The sequence below is a fragment of the Chelon labrosus genome, assembly GCF_963514085.1.
Source record: "Chelon labrosus genome assembly, chromosome: 11".
Lineage (NCBI taxonomy): Eukaryota > Metazoa > Chordata > Actinopteri > Mugiliformes > Mugilidae > Chelon > Chelon labrosus.
The window spans coordinates 12,965,874-12,983,844 of NC_140344.1; the positions used below are offsets into that span (position 1 = coordinate 12,965,874).

The 17,971-nt window shown below is 42.4% G+C and overlaps 2 protein-coding genes across 3 annotated transcripts; one reads left to right on the forward strand and one right to left on the reverse strand.

The window, feature by feature from the left end:
* Nucleotides 1-12,326, forward strand: ap4e1 (adaptor related protein complex 4 subunit epsilon 1). Of its 2 annotated transcripts, XM_084556033.1 has the most exons (21): nt 3-1,500; nt 2,339-2,410; nt 2,538-2,661; nt 3,675-3,748; nt 3,827-3,948; nt 4,065-4,224; nt 4,344-4,510; nt 4,606-4,679; nt 4,766-4,888; nt 4,969-5,078; nt 5,166-5,305; nt 7,515-7,627; nt 7,741-7,859; nt 8,828-9,130; nt 9,554-9,665; nt 9,743-9,881; nt 9,964-10,219; nt 10,715-11,257; nt 11,348-11,538; nt 11,616-11,776; nt 12,160-12,326. In XM_084556033.1, exons 1-21 carry the CDS (start codon nt 1,360-1,362, stop codon nt 12,318-12,320), a joined length of 3,405 nt encoding a protein of 1,134 aa, XP_084412159.1. In that variant the 5' UTR covers nt 3-1,359; the 3' UTR covers nt 12,321-12,326. The 2 variants fall into 2 exon arrangements, with proteins under 2 accessions (XP_084412158.1, XP_084412159.1); XM_084556032.1 differs by having other exon boundaries at nt 1-1,500; nt 11,616-12,197.
* Nucleotides 12,327-14,458: 2,132 nt separating this feature from the next.
* On the reverse strand, nt 14,459-16,942 carry cyp19a1b (cytochrome P450, family 19, subfamily A, polypeptide 1b). Its single transcript, XM_084556038.1, has 9 exons — nt 16,784-16,942; nt 16,315-16,465; nt 16,074-16,228; nt 15,802-15,978; nt 15,590-15,704; nt 15,384-15,498; nt 15,128-15,290; nt 14,811-15,052; nt 14,459-14,732 (listed from the first exon to the last, which is right to left on the reverse strand). Exons 1-9 carry the CDS (start codon nt 16,926-16,928, stop codon nt 14,481-14,483), a joined length of 1,515 nt encoding a protein of 504 aa, XP_084412164.1. The 5' UTR covers nt 16,929-16,942; the 3' UTR covers nt 14,459-14,480.
* Between the last annotated feature and the right edge of the window lie 1,029 nt (nt 16,943-17,971).

Below are 17,971 nucleotides of genomic sequence, written 5' to 3' on the forward strand. Positions count from 1 at the left end.
ATTACGGCCTGATCTTTGCAGACTTCAGTGACCTTTCTGGTGACATCTTGTCTTCTTTCTTTTTTCTCCCCCAGATCTGGGCTTAAGCATCAAGACACTGAGGATTAGTAGTAGACAGACCTACTCAAGACACAACAATGTTTCTGTTTGCTAGAGTACAATCACGTACAGTAGAGACTCAGCTTTGGTTGTACATAGGGCATATCAATAGCAGTGTATATACTCCAGTCTCTTGGCCAGGGTAGATTTACATATTTCAAAGAATAATTAAACCAAATGTCAAGCTTGCATTACAATATGTCTGAAAGAAAAATGCACAGATGTACTTATGGTTAAAAGATGTAAAAAGTATGTTGCAGAAAATATCATTGGTAGTGACTTGCATCAGTCTAGGATAGAAGTGGCACAATAAAGTGATGTATTGTATGCGTCCACATAAAGGACATTACTTGTTTATGTATTTGTTTTTTACACAAGAAAATGGAGAAATTCACTTGGACAAAGAAAAAACTGGATTACAGTAAAATAACAGTAAGGTTGATTAGAAGTGTTGAAATGAATCAATATTATTAGATATGACGAAATATTTACTTAAAATATTGTGAGGAAAATTACTTTTATTTCATTAAATATGAAATAAAACAGTAAATTCATGTGCACTGAACAACCACTTCTACTTTCTTGACAGCAACTCAGCTACCGATATTATATTAATCTAAAGAAAAGCACACTTTCAGGTAAACCTAAATTACATAAAGTTTATTTTCCACCTTTTTTGTTGTTTGTTTCCAGCTGTGAACCACTTACTACTCAATGTGCACATTCAGTCACTGAACATGTTCCACCCCAGTATCTAAATGCATTAAAAAAGTTACCTAAATGTACCCCTTCCATGCAGTTGTCCGATGGATGTAATTTCATATTAACTGTAATTATTTTATTGTAGTTTAGTGTACAGATATACAAGGGACTGTTAAACTAAATATTTCAAGCTAAATAAACAGAGTTTTGAATATCACTACTGGGTGTGTTACCTCTTTTTATTGTTTTATTGTTTTTCTTGTCCACGTACTGAATTGTTTAAACCCAGCAGCATCTGTATTTGCTTGACATTTTAAATAAAGTTTATTCAGTCCAAACGGAAGTGACATCATCAACCAGCCTTGGCAGCAGGTCTGCTGATTCAAAACAATGGCCGACTGGCTGTCTAGTACTTTACCTCTTTTAATGGTTTTAAATGTGTAAGAAGTAGCGTTTACGGTCTCCGTGTAAGAGAGTCTTATTGTGATGGATAGATGATTTAATAGGAGTTGTTTGTCAGAAGATAGTTACCTGCCAGGCCCGCTTTTCGCTGCCAACATGAGTGATGTTGTGGAGAAGACGCTGACAGCTCTGCCGAGCCTCCTGTCTTTGGACTCCCAGCCCGGGTCTGCTAAACTGTCCTCCACCTCAAAGTTAGGAAACCTTATCAGAGGAATAACTGAGCTAACGTCCAAACATGTGAGTGTGGCATTTAAGGCTTCATTTCCGTTCAAATTAACCTGTTGTATGTGATGTGCTCCACTGTTAGCTTGCTAAGCCGGCTATGCTAACTCAAGAAAATGTGTTTTTATACGTTTTTAACTTAGTTGTTGTTTCTCATACGTTATTGTACTAAGCTGTAGACTGAAAAACAGGCAGAATCTCGCCTCTGTTGTGTTATTATCATGTGATAAAACAAGTGTAAACAGGGCTAGGACTATTGTAAAAACTTGTCCTTGCTGGTGCGTTCATGTGCTCGTTTTAAGCTCAGACATTCGAGATCTCAGCAGCGCATATGCTGTGTTTTCTCAAACTGTGATGTCAGGTCAAACACGGGACCTCTTGTTGCTGCTCATCAGAGTTTGAATGTAATTATTAATTGATCTCAAAATGCCTGTGAAGAGTTTCCATCTTCAGTTCTGTTTAGTTCAAAACAAAAAAGATATAATTTTGCACAAAATAAGCAAGTATTGTTTTTTAAAACCTTGACATTGATTTAAGTTGCTGGCATAGTTCAATATGCTGTTATCAATGAGTAAATATAAGGCAGTATATTAAAATATCCACATTCTTCCTTACTAGGTATCATTTAAAATCTGATAAAGTTTAACCTTAACGCTGTCTCTGGTGTTATGACTATAAACTTTTTTCAAGTGGTGAAATAAGAACCTTGACGACACACTTATCTGTATTTTGGTAAAAGTGTGATCTTTTAAACAAGCAACATAGATGACAGCAAACAGGTTAACTTCAGCAGGCATCTCTTCAATAATTGATTTGATCCTTTGCTGTGTTTTTTTTTTTTACCTCTATGCAGGAAGAAGAGAAACTTATTCAGCGTGAACTGTCATCTATCAAAGAGCAGGTGTCATCCCCCAACACCACCATGGTACCTTTCTTTGTTTTTTTCCCCCTCCATTTGGTCTGAGTTGCACAAGAGCTACACACAGATGGCTCTATTGCTGCCTGAAATTACTGACGTCTTTACTTCTTCCTTGTGTTATAATTTCATTCAGAGGCAGATGAAGGAGCTCATGGTGAGAACAATCTACTGTGAAATGTTGGGCTACGAGGCTTCGTTCAGCTATATTCACGCCATTAAACTTGCACAACAAGGCACTGTTCTGGAGAAGAGAGTCGGTATGTTGTCCACTAATTAACAGAAAAAATGTGCTCATTCCCCACCTACCGGTATTACAAGGTTCAGTCTTATGATCCATACAGTGGACTCAAACAGCACCTGATGACAGGCTGCATAAACCTGCCAGAACCATAGACTGCTTCAGAACTGCAGAGACAGAGGCTATGATTTGTTTCTCCAATCGGATCCACATTATTTCCAAGTGTTAGAATTTGTGTTTTAAGATTTCACCCAATTATTTGCAAATATACACTACTTCTTCTGTTCTGGTGACATGGCTTTAAATTGTCTTATTCTGGTTAGTTCCTTTAATCTTTCTCTGTACAGAAGCCTCCCCACAGGACTGTTCTCCATGTTGTTCTCAGTAGTGCTCTGCTAGTAGCAGCATGTATCACAACTGTCACTTTGGACTCGTCACTCGTCAAAGTCATTGTGCGTTACTGTGGGATTACTACAAAATAAACTAGAGCTTGGATACAAAACCAACCGGAGTTGTATTTCAGACCAGTGCCAATGTAGTTTGGATCCAAATTTGCTTTGCTTGTTTGTTTTTGCTGTACAGCTTCAGTGGACAAAGCCAAGCAATTAATTTGAGCAGGTACTCTGAAGAAGGCCAGGGAGACTTTATTAAGCCTCTAGTGACATATATTACAGGGAAAAATAAAAAGCTCAATAGCTGATAAGAAACTCTGTCATGTGATGGGAAGGGAGATCAACATCTGAAATGAATATGCTATCAGGCGGCGGCCACCAGCTGGTCATTGAGAGTCGCTGATCTGAAATCGTATTAATGCACAATAAATGTGCAAATACAAAGACCAACACATGGAAACTGTCCCTAAGCTCTCCACAGCTTAGTTTAAATGCAATTATTATTAAGAATTTAAGATTTAAGTTATTAATTGGGTTTAAATTATCACATATTTTTAACTTTACAAGCTTAAAACTGGAGTGAGTTCTGCAAGAAAACCGTTTTTGAAACCTTGTGAAAATGAATGGGTGTGATTTTCAGGTTACCTTGCCGTTTCCTTGTTTCTGAATGAAAGTCACGAGCTGCTTCTTCTCCTTGTGAACACAGTCTTAAAGGTGGGTGGTGTTGTGATTTATGTCTAAATTATGTCTGAAAGACAACACAGGATGCTGACGGATGCTTTCTGTTTGCAGGATCTTCAGAGTACAAACCTTATTGAAGTGTGCATGGCTCTAACTGTCGTCAGCCAAGTGTTTCCCAAAGATATGATACCCGCCATCCTCCCTCTGGTGGAGGAAAAACTCAATCACCCGAAGTAAGACAGAATATGTTTCGCCTGTATCGTGTGTGTTTCTTAATACCGTGAAGCTGAACATGACGAATGTGGATAAATATGATTATTGATTAGTATTTCTTCTAACAAACTTGTAGAGAAATCATTCGAAGAAAAGCAGTCCTGGCGCTCTATAAATTCTACCTAATTGCTCCAAATCAAGTTCAACACATCCACAACAAGTTTCGCAAAGCTCTGTGTGACAAGGACCCTGGTGTGATGACAGCTTCGCTACACATCTACTTACAGATGATCCAGGTAATTTTTTTTTTTTTTTCATGCCATTGGTATTATTTATTAACCTTTTCAACAACAATGACAGAAACGTTAGTGGTTCAATCTACCCCAGTGACATATCATTTTTTTCTTTGTTACAGGAGAATCCAGACGGTTACAAGGACCTGACATCGAGTTTTGTCACCATATTGAAGCAGGTGGTGGGAGGAAAGCTGCCCATGGACTTTAACTACCACAGTGTCCCTGCTCCGTGGCTTCAGATCCAGCTTCTCAGAATACTCTCCTTCCTTGGGAAAAACGACCAGAGGTGATTGTTACTGTTCAGTCTTCAGATCAACTGGATGTCCCTGGTATTGTGTGATTGTCTCGCAACTAGATTTTGTGTCTTCCCTGTCTTCACAGTACAAGTGAGATCATGCATGAAGTCCTCGATGAGTCTCTGCGCAGAGCAGAGATGAACCACAACATCACCTATGGTACGACAAATCCATTAAAAGTGTTTCTAATAAACTTATGTGTTTGCAGTCATTCAAGTTATTCCTTCAATCTCTCTTTTTTTCAGCTATTTTATATGAGTGTGTAAAGTGTATTTACACAATCCATCCCAAATCGGATCTTTTGGAAAAAGCTGCAAAGTGCATTGGTAACTTTGTGCTGTCACCGAAGATAAATCTAAAATATTTAGGTAAGAGTTAAACAGGACTAATTTCTCTCTCCGTTGAAAGTCAAGATTTCCAACGTGAACAATGTGTATCTGATGTTTAGGCCTGAAGGCCCTCACGTACGTGGTCCAGCAGGATCCTAAACTGGCCTTGCAGCATCAGATGACCATCATAGAGTGTCTTGATCACCCTGACCTCATCATAAAGCGGGAGGTGCGGCAGATACCGGCGTAGTCTGAATTGTGTTTTCATACTACAGTGAGTTTACCGTATCCTGGTCCTTTTTCTGTTTTCCTGCAGACGCTGGAGCTGCTCTTTCGGATCACTAATGCCCAGAATGTCACGGTCATTGTGGAGAAGATGCTGGAGTTTCTGCGCATGAGTAAAGATGATCACACTACCGCTGACCTGGTGGGGAAGGTGGCAGAACTGGCAGAAAAATATCCTTCACAGTGTGATCGGTGTTAAAATGTCATTTATCTGTAGAGGGCCACTACACCGGGAAAATAGTGAGTTTTAGATTAGATTAGATTAGATTCAACTTTATTGTCATTACACATGTACAGGTACAGAGCAACGAAATGCAGTTTAGCATCTAACCAGAAGTGCAATAGGCAGTAAGTGCACGTGGCATAAATATTATGGTAAATAAGAAGTATGGTACAGGTTGTTTGTACAGACCATATATACAGGTTAATGAGCAGGATATACATAATGATTGATGAGGTACTATGCACATATTAACAGATGGATTTGTTCGTTAAATGTGAGTAGACTATAAACAGGAACTATAACATAACATAATTTACAATAGAGGAGATGGGCAGATGATAAATTAGGCGATACAAAAACCGATAAAGTGAGCAATTTACAGTGCAAAAATAAGCAATAAGCAGTAGCTATCTAAAGTTACTAAACTAGTGCAATATTCAGTACATAGAACTGTGCAAACAGATTATTTAAAGTGTGCATGTGCAGAGTAGTCCAATAGTGCAGTGGTGATGGTGTAAAAGTCTTTGGTCAGTGAGGGAATGAGGAGTTGACGAGTGTGAGTGTATTGGTGTTTGGAGTTTAATAAGGTCACAGCTCTGGGGAAAAAGCTATTCCTCAGTCTGCTGGTCCTTGTCCGGAGGCTTCTGAAACGCCGGCCTGAGGGCAGGAGGGAAAATAGTCCATGTGCCGGGTGGGAGGAGACAGCACCTCTTCTGGACGTCTTCAATGGCAGGGAGTGGAGTTCCTGTGATGCGCTGGGCAGTTTTCACTACGCGCTGCAGGTGTTTGCGCTCCGCAACAGAGCAGCTTCTGTACCAGACTGTGACACAGTTGGTTAGGATGCTCTCAATCGCGCAGTGGTAGAAGTTCACCAGGATGGCTGAAGACAGATGGTTCGTCTTCAGTGAAGAGACGCTGGTGAGCTTTCTTGACCAGGCTGGAGGTGTTGGTGGTCCAGGACAGGTCCTCCGAGATGTGGGTCCCCAGGAACTTGAAGCTGGAGACACGCTCTACGGCCATTCCGTTGATGTGAATGGGGTCATGCGTTCTTCTTCTCTCCTTCCTGAAGTCCACAATGAGCTCCTTAGTCTTGCTGGTGTTAAGGAGCAGGTTATTGTCGGCACACCATGTGGCCAGGTGCTGTGTCTCATCGTTGTTGGTGAGACCAATCACGGTGGTGTCGTCTGCAAATTTGATGATGGAGTTGGATCCATGCACAGGTCTGCAGTCGTGGGTGAAGAGGGAGTACAGAAAGGGGCTCAGCACACAGCCTTGTGGCACACCGGTGTTGAGTGTGACAGTGGTGGAGCAGATGTGGCCTGACCTCACGTGTTGTGGTCTGTTGGTCAGAAAGTCCATGATCCAGTTGCAGAGGGAGGTGTTGGTGCCCAGGGCTCCAAGTTTGGTGATTAACTTGGAGGGGATGACAGTGTTGAATGCTGAGCTGAAGTCAGCAAACGGGAATCGTGCATAGGTGTAGTTACTGTCCAGGTGTGAAAGCACAGAGTGCAGTGCTGTGGAGGCTGCATCATCTATGCTCCTGTTGCTATGGTAGGCAAACTGGTGCGGATCCAGTGTGGTAGGGAGGGAGTCCTTCAGGTGTGCCAGGACCAGTCGCTCGAAGCACTTCATGATGATGGGTGTGAGTGCTACTGGGCGGTAGTCGTTGAGGCACATCGGGTGTTTTGCCACTGGCATGATGGATGTCGCTTTGAAACATGTTGGCACAGCTGCTTGGGCGAGGGACAGGTTGAAAATGTCCGTGAAGATCCCGGTGAGCTGCTCCGCACATGCTCTGAGCACACGTCCTGGGATGCCGTCTGGTTCAGCAGCCTTGCGTGCGCTGATCCTGCTCAGTGCCGTGTGGACATCAGTGGAGGAGAGTGAGAGGGGCTGGTGGTCTGCAGGGAGTGTTGTCTTGCTGGAAGCGAGCGTAGAAGTTGTTTAGCTCGTTCAGGAAGGAGACGTCCGTGGCTGTGGGGGTGGGGTTGCTGGGCTTGTAAAAACTGGGGAGATGCTGAGCCGCGCGATGTTCTCGCGCCGCCGTCTTGGTCTTGAAACCAATATCACCAGTTATGGTGATATTGGTATTGTACTTCTTTTAATAGCATTTGCTTTCACTTTTTGTGTCGCCTCTTTTCCTATAAACCATTATACATATGCGCCAGACAATGAATGGTTCATTGAGACCATGAACACGGTGTTTTCGGTTGGTGGAGACATGATGCAGCCTGACATCCCGAACAGCTTCCTTAAACTGCTGTCTGAGGGTGAGATGACCACACACTCAACTTATTCTGTTGGGACCCTGTGATATTCCCGTTCAGTCAATGGATGCTAGTATTGATTGGAATTTTAACTCGCTTTCCCTTTTACTGCTCAGGTTTTGACAGCGTGGAGGAGGACAGGAAGTTGAGGCTGTTTGCTGTTAATTCATACATTTCTCTGCTGCAAGGAGAGCCTGACAAACTGCCACAGCGATTCCTCCAAGTCATCAGCTGGGTGAGTGCTGTTAGCACAAAGAGGATGTCGAATAGCTCGTATGGATCCTATGCAATAATAATGAGAACTGTAAGCAGGCGAAGACGAAGTACACCGTGCTTGGTTTAAAGGTTCTGCACAAATTGCAGGCACCAAAAGAACAGGTAAATGTTTATGTGAGTGTATGAAAATCTAACAAACAAATTAATTAAAATCAGCCCCATTAAGAAAGTACTGCAGTGCAGCCATTACCGATTTAAAAAAAAAACAATTTAATAACCTTTATCATTAACATCACAGCTGGAGATGTACTGTAGTGATGAACGTTTGACCTCTTCCCAAAACTAAGGGTGAAGATGTCCAAAGGGGTCCGAATCTAATAAACGAAAACATGTCTTGTGTAGCAGTACATAACATACTGCTACACAAAAGTATGTGTATTTTTTCTAATATTTACCCTTTGTTCTGCTGAGTTATCTGATTATTTTTGCCTCTTCAGGCCTAAATATAATAACAATAAATCTGGAAAATTACCTCATTCTTTGTTCGTTGACAGCCAGTAGACAGATGCTACATTTACATGGACTCTAATATTCCACTAATATTTAGAATAATACCCCAGTCACAATGAAAGTTTACTAAATCTGAACAGTCTGCTCCTATCAGAAGGAATTTAATCGATTTGAGAGTAGTGGTGTGGATATTTTGATAATCTGTTTCATGAGAAAGAAATGAGTAAAAACAATGTAAAGGTTTGATACATCAGCATTTTTCAGGTGATGTAACCACTTTCTGGGGGGATAGACTGAGCCATATTAGTGTAAGGGGTTGAGAACCTCTGATTAAAGTATCACTAGAGGAGGTTGCAGTAGTTTGAGATGAGTTAAAATAATAAAGTTTCTAAATCTGTTGCAAAGAAAACCGTATTATAGCCGTTTCATCTTGTAAGAACTGGGAAAATACTCTTGGTTGCTCTTTGCTTTCCTCAGGTCCTCGGGGAGTACTCTCATCTAAAGGAGGATCTGGACCCAGCTGTAGCTATGAGGCTGCTGGCCAAGCTGTTGGACATGAAGAACAGCAGCAGCGAAACCAAGAGCTGGGTCCTCATGGCGATGACCAAGCTCTGTGACGGCGGTGCAGGTGTTTCCGTGGCTAAGGAGGTGTCTGAAACATACAGCAGCTCCCTGGACACGGTGCTGAGACAAAGAGCGCAGGAGCTCCAGTACCTCAGCCAAGACTCGGAACTACGAGCCGAAGTGTTACCTCGAGGTGTCGGCCTGGAGCACGTGGAGGTAACGTTCATTCAAGGCTGCACAGTTACAGAAATGGTGGTCAAGTGTAATGTGATTTTGATAATGTTTTATTCAGTGAAACCAGGTAGGTTTCAAAGAGCTCCATAGTTGACAGATGTAATGACCTGCATATGCGCCCTAGTTAAATAGCTTAATGGTAGTGTTGACAAAAATGACTAAGTTGGACAGTCATTTTCATCCATCATCAGAGCAGCTGTTGTAGCATGTCTGGAGCAGTGGGAAGGGTGTGGATTACCGCAGAACTGTTCTCAGGGTGGGATCCACTTTCCGTTATAAGTACATAAATAATTCCTCGGGCTGTTTGAAGTTCAAACAGTAATACTACTGTCATTTATGTCTAAACAACCAGATTACCAGCCCCATTTAAGGAGAAGTTGAACTTGCGATAATGTCCATTTGCAGGTGGACTCTTCTCTGTCCTTTCTGGATGGATTCGTGTCGGAGGCGTTGGCCGCTGGCGCTGCTCCATACAAGCCTCCTCATCAACGTCAAGAGGAATTGGCTCGTTCTAAAGGTGAAATCCATTAAGCATTTTGGCAGCTGGTTCGCCGCCTTGTTTGGATTTGTTCTGACTTTGTTTTTTTGTCGCAGCGTTGAGCCTGGAGCCCTATGGCCTGTCCCTGCCTATGAGCATGTCCTCCTGTAGCATCACCGACAGACAATCTCCCACGCTGTTGTCCATGAGCTCTGGTCTGTCAGGTGACAGCACTGACCTCTCACACAAAGGAGGGTATGTGGACACAACAAGCACACATCTAAATATAGTTCCTGATTGTTTTGAACTCACACCGGTGACTCCTTATCTGTTTTAGTTCTACAACTTTGAAGCTGGATGGTGTGAAGAGGGTGTGGGGTAAAGACGGCTATCTGGCCCAGAGAGAACCTGTAGAAGAAGCTGCTCGGGTTGAGATTCCCAGTCCTCTCCGGGCTCCCAGTCAACAGGGCGAGGTTGACAGCGCACACACCCAGACTCTAACTCCTACGCCGACCTCGGAGTTTGATCAAGAGAAACAGCAGCTGGCATCTTCACTTTTTCTCGGCCTTGGTTCCCAAAGCTCTGTGTGTCTGGTGAGCTAGTCAGTTCCTATTGATCAGTTTTATTATTTCAACATGGAAGGGAATAAACATTTATACCCCTCCTTTTGGCAGCTGGGAGTGATTTACTCAAAAACAGGTGCAGGCATTTGACATACAGCCAAGACACACAGTTGACTAATTGTTTGTACAGATCTTGATTTGCATATTTGAAATAGAAGGAACAGGCTACTACTGTTTTCATTAATGATATCCTGATTAATAATTTGGTGCATAAAATATCAGAAATTGGTGAAAATTCTTATCTTATTCTTAACTTCTAAAAAGTGGAGCTGATATCTTCACATTGGTTATAAACACTTCACATAAGACAAAGAGACGTCTCTGGGAAAGTATATAAATCGTTGGTAGGATCTACTGGTTTTCAGTATCACGTTTGATGTTATTTTGCAGTGTTTCCTGTTATCCTTTTACAAAAATAAGTAGGTGACACACATTCCTACAAGTTAAAGTTTCCCTCCTTTCCAGATGGGGAAACCTGAGCCGACACCCCAGCGTTTCAGAAGAAAAGCCAAAGGTGAGGCTACGTCCTTGAGCACCAGCGAACAAACATCCAACTCCCTCGTCTCTCCTCCCAGCGCTGTGGATAACCTGCTGTGCAACAACCTACTGGACTCCAACACCTCAGAACTGGTCGTTTCTTCCCCCGAACGGACACCTCAACTCTCTCAGGACCTCACTACCACTAATGGCACCTGGGATAGAGAATCAGAGTTTACTGACAGCGAAATAAAGGAAAGTAACCCTGCTCCTATCAGGGATAACTGTGTGGCTGCTCCGCATGAAGACACAGACAGACCTACAGACTTGAGTCTCACTTCTCATCTTCCTGCGGAGCTCTCTGGACTCTCTCGCTCAGAAATCACTCCTCTGTGCACCGACCAAAGTCTTGACCTCTCAGCCTGTCACATACAGAAAGAGGATTCCTTAGTTCTTGTTGTTTTTATCTCCAACTCCTCTGACTCTGACATTCAACAGATACTAGTGCAGGTCGACTCTGAAGAACTTGAGGTAATGTATTTAGTTGAAAACAATTTATAGAATAGACATTATCCTATAGTCTAAAGAGGATAAAGAGGATGTTTTCTTGTCTTTTTTCAGGTATCCAATGTGTGTGAGAGTCCAGTGGAGAAGGTGTGCAGCCACAGTGTAGCAGTGTGTCAGTATTCCCTAAGTGTGAAGAGGCCTTCAGTTCACGTTGAAGTGACTGGGATGGTATCTTACCAGCTGTTGGATGGGACATCTCAGGCAGTCAACTTCTCATACAGACTCCCTCTAGCGAGCTTCATCAGGTGAGAAATTAACACTGTTCTTTAAAATGTGGCCTCGTAGTTCATGTAAGTTAATTCATTTTATATTTTCTCTGCAGACCTTTGAAGGTGTCCACAGAGGAGTACGGGACGATGTGGCTGGCCTTCTCCCATGACACCAAGCAGAATCTGACTCTGATAAGCGACGGTCAGGAACCTCTCACATCTACGCTGAATGTGCTGAAGGAAAAACTGCAGCTTCATGTTGTGGAAATTATAGGTGAGCATAGACACCGGTTTCTTCCAGAGACTCAGTTGTCAGCACTGACAAATAACTGGCAAACAGTTATGATTAAGCCTAATTTAATATCTGGTCTTATGAGCCAAAAAACACAACTATTTAAATATCAGGCACTTCGTCTGTTAGCCACCAGGTGTTACAAATCCCCTGCATGGTGAAGCATGGAGGTGGCAGCATCATGTAATGGTGTCCATCAGCAGCAGGGACATTTGAATACTGTAATAGCCAGCACTGACAATAACATTGTTTAGTCTGGTCAGTTTAAAACTTCCACAATATGATCAACATGTTTTAAATGTCACCAACAGTCTTACCATGTATTTTATACAGTCAGTGAGTAACCCTTAGCATCTTCCCCCCAGGTGTGGAAGGTATTGTAGCTTGCCGTCTCCTCCAGGATCAACCGTGTCTGATGCACTGTCGCGTGCACGCCGGCACGCTGTCTGTGTGGCTGCGCTCCCCAGTGCCCGACCTGCCTGACTGCCTGATCTACCACTGTCAGAGAGCTTTACAGGAGCACTGAGGCCCCTCTACTGCAATACCGCCGACACCACTGAGCAACTAGACCACCAGACCCTCATGCAAGGAGCAGGGAGGTACACGAAGCTGAACAGAAGGAAGCTATGACTTCACTTCATTAAATCACACTGTACTGTTTGGTTGTCTCTTTGACTGTGAGTTATTCAGTAGGATTTGTTTTCATGTTCATGAGTTCTGTTGTTTCTGAGTTCAGTTTTTGAAAGTCGCTGTTATTAAGCTCAGGGCCAAAAGAAAGTGTGTGTACCTCACTGAGGGTGTTTCAGAGTAACACTATTGTCTTAAAATGGTGATGGGGCTCCATAAGGACCGAATGACTGACAGTTTTGGGTTAATTGATGATGCTTTAATTTTATGATTCTCCTTTAAACTAATCTGAAAAGGTGAAATGATCAATCCCTTGGTTCAGGTGCCAAACTGAGGATATTATGTCCTGCGTTTTGTTTTGTGACTTGAGTCTGAAAAAAAAGTGATACGGCCTGGGCAATAAGTTAATATTATAGTTTTGTGACTTTCATATAATATTATATGGTGATTACATGACAGTGGAGCATTGTTCATGGTTTTCCACGTGAGTCAACGTATTTTATTTTTATTTTCTGAGAGTTTTTTTTTTTTTTAATAATTTTACCAATACTCAGCCCTGCTCCAGACAAAAACACACATGAACAGCTTGGCGTCAGGTTTTTGTTTAACTACTTGATCAGAAGAAATCAGAAGTCTGAAGGATCTGACACATTCATGTTTTGCTTTCTATGAGAAAACCCCCAGAAGAGATTGACAATTATTTACAGCATTTCATTTCATTGTTTCATTTCATTTCAAACCTTAAATGACCAATATGTAGGATTTATCATAAATCATTAGTTTTCATCGGTGTATAATGCCCCATAAATATGAATTGCATCTTCATATTGAGCATGTCCTCATCAATGTAGCCCAGAACATGCAGAACAAAAACAAACACTGGCTCTAGAGAGCACCTTTTGCATTTTTTTTTACATTGAAGCTATCGTATATGGGAGAGGTGAGGGAGGCCCTTTCACTTGTTTGCAGTCTGCAGCCTCACGACTAGATGGCACTAACTCTAACACATTGGTCCTTTAAAATACTTGTCTTCAAATCAAATATACAAATAGTTGCTGTCAAAAAACCAACCTGTTAGTCTTCACTGCTGATGTTTCAGCAAAAAAAGAGGTTTACATTAATAAGTCTAAAAGCTGACATTATCCTTACTTCATTTATTTCTTACATCCGTGATGAGAGCATTTTGTCTTAAACGTGGCAGTGTCGATCTCACTCGTCACTGCAACGTCATCATTTGTCACAATGTTAAGGTTTTGCAGCAGTTGCCTTCTGTGTGATTTGATATCTATGCACTCATCTTTCTGGCGAGTGAGTTTGGAAAGAGGTGGATTTTAGTGGTGTTTGGTTATGATATTTTTGTAGCAATGCAGTATTAAAAACATATTTATTGAGTGTATATTCTTACAGAAAATGTTTTATATTCATTTCACTGAAAGAAAAGAAATTCTCACGCCAGATGTGGTTTGTGTGACATGTTTCAGCCTGCCTAAAGGGAAAATTTGCATTTGTGTTTTCTGTGTCCTGATGTGAGTCACAGCGGTACACAAACAATGAAACTTAAACCCTACGCCTTATGTTCTAATGCCAAGAAGGCGTGTTTGATTTGTGCCTATGGTACAGAGAAAAGTCCATGTTTATTGGAGTGCCTGTCACTACTTTCTGCTAACTTATGAATAAATTCAACACATGTAACTTAACCTGATTTTGTCTCACTAATTCTTTATTCAGTAGAGGAGATCATGTGCACCTTTAATAGCTGTTAAACAGTCACTCATACTGTTTTACATTATCAGAAAACATATTCAAAGTGTTTATTAAATGAGCAATGCCACAAATTTGAAACAAAACAGTATTGCTAAGAGTATTATTGATTGGTTTTCACTAAAATAGGGTCCATGTTTCTATCCTCAAAGTTTAAAAAGAACAGATTACTTTTTTAATGAAACCACTAGAATGTTTCTTTCTTTACTAGGTGCATGTTGATTTTAGAGGTTAAACAAGTTTCAGCCTATTCAATTCTACACTGTTTTCATCTGATATGTAAAAGCGTTCGTATGTTTCAGAGGTGTCTGAACTGTGGCTGTGTCTCTCGAGGGATGAAGCGCATGGCCAGGCTGTGCTCGTCCTCCACAGGCTGCTGGGACAGGTTGTTGGTCTGCCTGATGCTGCTGAGGGTGCAGCCTTGGCGAGGACACACCGTGTAGCGAGTCAGCAGAGTGACCAAGATGGCCTTCATCATCACCATGGCGATGTGCTTGCCCACGCAGGAGCGAGGGCCGCAGCCAAAGGGCTGGAAGAAGCGACTGGGCACCTGGCAAACAGAGGAAGTAAAGGCTGAACGGTTGTTATTCAGAGTCGCGTATTGTTGCTCGACGCTCAGCCGACTTACTGTTTTGTCAAAGTTCATCAGGCTGAACTCGTTGGGTTTTGGGAAGAATTCCGTCTTATGCATGAGGCCAATATTTAGGATGATGTTGGTTCCTTTCCTGATTGTTGTGCCTTCGATGTTGTCATCCTCCAGAGCCTTCCTCATCGTGAAATCAACCACTGGATGAAACCTCAAAGACTCGTTGATGAAACTCTCCAGCACCTTCAAAGCTTGATAATCACAATTTTGCACGTCTCCTTCACCTGGAAGTGAAGGATTGGTTAGGATCGTTTTACTTGTTTTAGTTGTAGGACACATCATTATAAATCTGTACTAACTCAAGACGGTGTTCATCTCCTCCACTATCTGCAGCTCCACGTCGGGGTTCTGTTTCAGCAGCATCAGCATGAAGAAAAGGCTGATGGAGAGTGTGTCAGGTGCCGCGATCACCATCTCCAGGACGCACTGCCTGACGTTGTCTGCTGAAAGCTCTCCGTGGTTCTGTTAAAAAGAGCATTTCATAAACGGAGGCAGAAAACGCCGTGTTATAAGAACTGTGACGCAGGTAGCTCAGGTCCGTCAAAAGAGACCGACCTGGGCAAAGATGAGCTCTGTCGCAAAATCACGATCATCATCCAGCTTTTCACTTTCATTAATGATCTTTCTTTTAATATCAAGCAGGCTCTCCATCGCATCCTGTAGCTCTTTGCTGTTGGGACAAAAAAACAACGCAAAAATCAGGCTAATAAAATAAATCTCAAACCAAATATTAAATTACCGTGATGCTTTCAAGGTCTTACCCTGCTCTCTTATGCTTGTTGTACAGCCATCCCATCCTGAAGAATATGTCAGGCTTTATCAGAACCGTTTGCCAGGTCTCAAAGTAGTTTTGGATTTTCATCAGCAAGTCCTTCTCTGAGTTATTGCGAACAGAAAGCAGTCAAGAGCCGCAGGCCTCAGTGCAACAACTGTTCAAATGTAGTGAAGTATGTACAGTGAACATGCAGCTGACCGTTCAGTGGCACCCTGAGGAACAGCCTGTTGGAGATGTCCACAACAATGGCTCTCAGGAGATTGAGGACGTCCACATGTCCAGAGGGGTCGGTCATGTCCTGCAGGCGGTCCAGGTGTTTGGCTGTGGAGCTCACACAGATTCCTACCGTCCTCTGGAGGCCTGGGCCGGTCAGAGCTGGAACACAACACAGTAACTCAGTGAAGCAGTGGTTCAGTCAGTCGTGAAACAGCGTGCTGAAATTCTGCTCTCTGTTTAACGTAAGTGCTCACCTTTAGAAAAATATGTCCTCACTTTTTTCCAGAGTGGGACGTCGCTGTTGAAAATGATCCCCTTCCCTTCCATCCCAATGCACTCCAGTCCCCTTTTGCTCCCGAATCTGGACGTGTAGAGGGCACTCCGCAAAACATGGTACACTGCAGAGGACCTGCAGGGGAAGAAGCTCATGAGACTTGATCACATCGTAGATTTACTGCAAAGTGAGTACAGAAAGTGTTACTTGAAAAGACTTACCTGCTCAAAATGAGAGTCTCTTCTCCACTGATCCATACTCGGACAATGCTGCCGTATTTGCTGTTGTAGTAGTTGCTCGCCGTTCCAATCCCAGTCCACATGAATCGGGTGTAAGAGAGAATCGGGCCGAGTCCTGCCAAGAAATAAGGACCTGACAGAGAGAAAGTGGCAGTGATTTAATAGCAGATAGATTAATAGGTCACAATCAAGTCTGAAGAAGTCACTGAGAGGAAGATGGATTAGGAGGATCGATATGCTATCTTATTAATAATGCAGAAGTCATGTGCAAATGCGGATTTTGGTCCTGACCCAAATAAAATGCTGCCAGAAATATCTTAGGTGTTATTGTAACAATGAGTATCACTATAAAAATGAGTTAATAAAATGAGCACTGCAGATTTCATGGTATTATTGTTCTGCTTGCACGTTGTTTTGCACATTGGTATCAATCTGTGAAGAAGTCTCTTACCTGGTATGTGTGACCGGTGTGTTTGGCTCCAGGCGGCGACGAGCAGCAACAACAGCAGGAGTAGGAGAAGAGAGGTGACTTCAGACACTGTGTCAGCCGTCATGGGGCCGATGGTGAGCTCCTCCAGCAGCAGCATCCCCTTCATATCGCACAAATTCACTGTCTGCCTTCAGACTGGGTTCAGTATTCACTTATCCTCTGTCCCTTGTAGCCAAAACAAGCTGAAGCCAAACGTCAGGACCTCAGTGTCAGGTTTCCCCTCTCTAATCCTTCCGTCCTTCGGTGATGGGACGTAACGGCACATTACAGCCAAAATACACCCACATCAAGCTCTGTGGTGAGCTGTTTCCTTTGCTCAGCTAGTTGTTTGTGTCAAAGGCCTTTAAGCCTTTGATTTTTGCTCGTGCCACTCATTTTGTCATAACAGTTGTGCATCATCTTTAATGTTTGTCATATTCAGCACTGCAAAAAAATTCACAACCTGCAAACTGTACTTGACTACAAGGAACACAGTAGATTCAAAATCAGAAAATGTGCTTAGGGTTGTCAGCGTTTCAGCAGAGTGAAGTAAATACGGTTAATCAGGTATTAAGTAGTTTAATAGTATGACTTTGTAAAGATTAAAGTAGCTCTCTTTGCTCTAAGTGAGCACTTCCAGATATAAATATAACTATTCATAAACTGGGGTTCAATATCAATTTAAATCCCCTATGAACACTGTAAAATGACTAATATTATGTCTAAACATTGGTTAGTATTATTACTAGGAGATGTCTAAATAGAAATAGATTTAGAGTTTGAATTTTGCTTGAATCAAATAATGACACTTACTTCTCATATCCTCTCCTTCTCCTGACAAGTTAAGAGTTCAGTCTGGAGAGACGCTTCCTCCGCCGGCTTTAAAGGTGATCAAGATTCTCCTCCTAAATAAATCACAGTGATTCGAGTGTTTATAAACCCTCGGCCGAGCCTTCACTTCCCCGGTTGCTTGGAGACGCTGCCACTTAAGGGGTTAGGAGTACCACTGCAGAGCACTGAACAGGCAAACCACAAAGCATCTTCAAAAAGAACAATTTATTTTTTTATTTATTTAATCCATAAGAATCCAAAAAGGAAAAAGCGCCAGTCTTTCATTGGCTGCACTGGTTGGGCTTACTTCACATTCGGCTTTGTCCCGCAGAAAGAAAC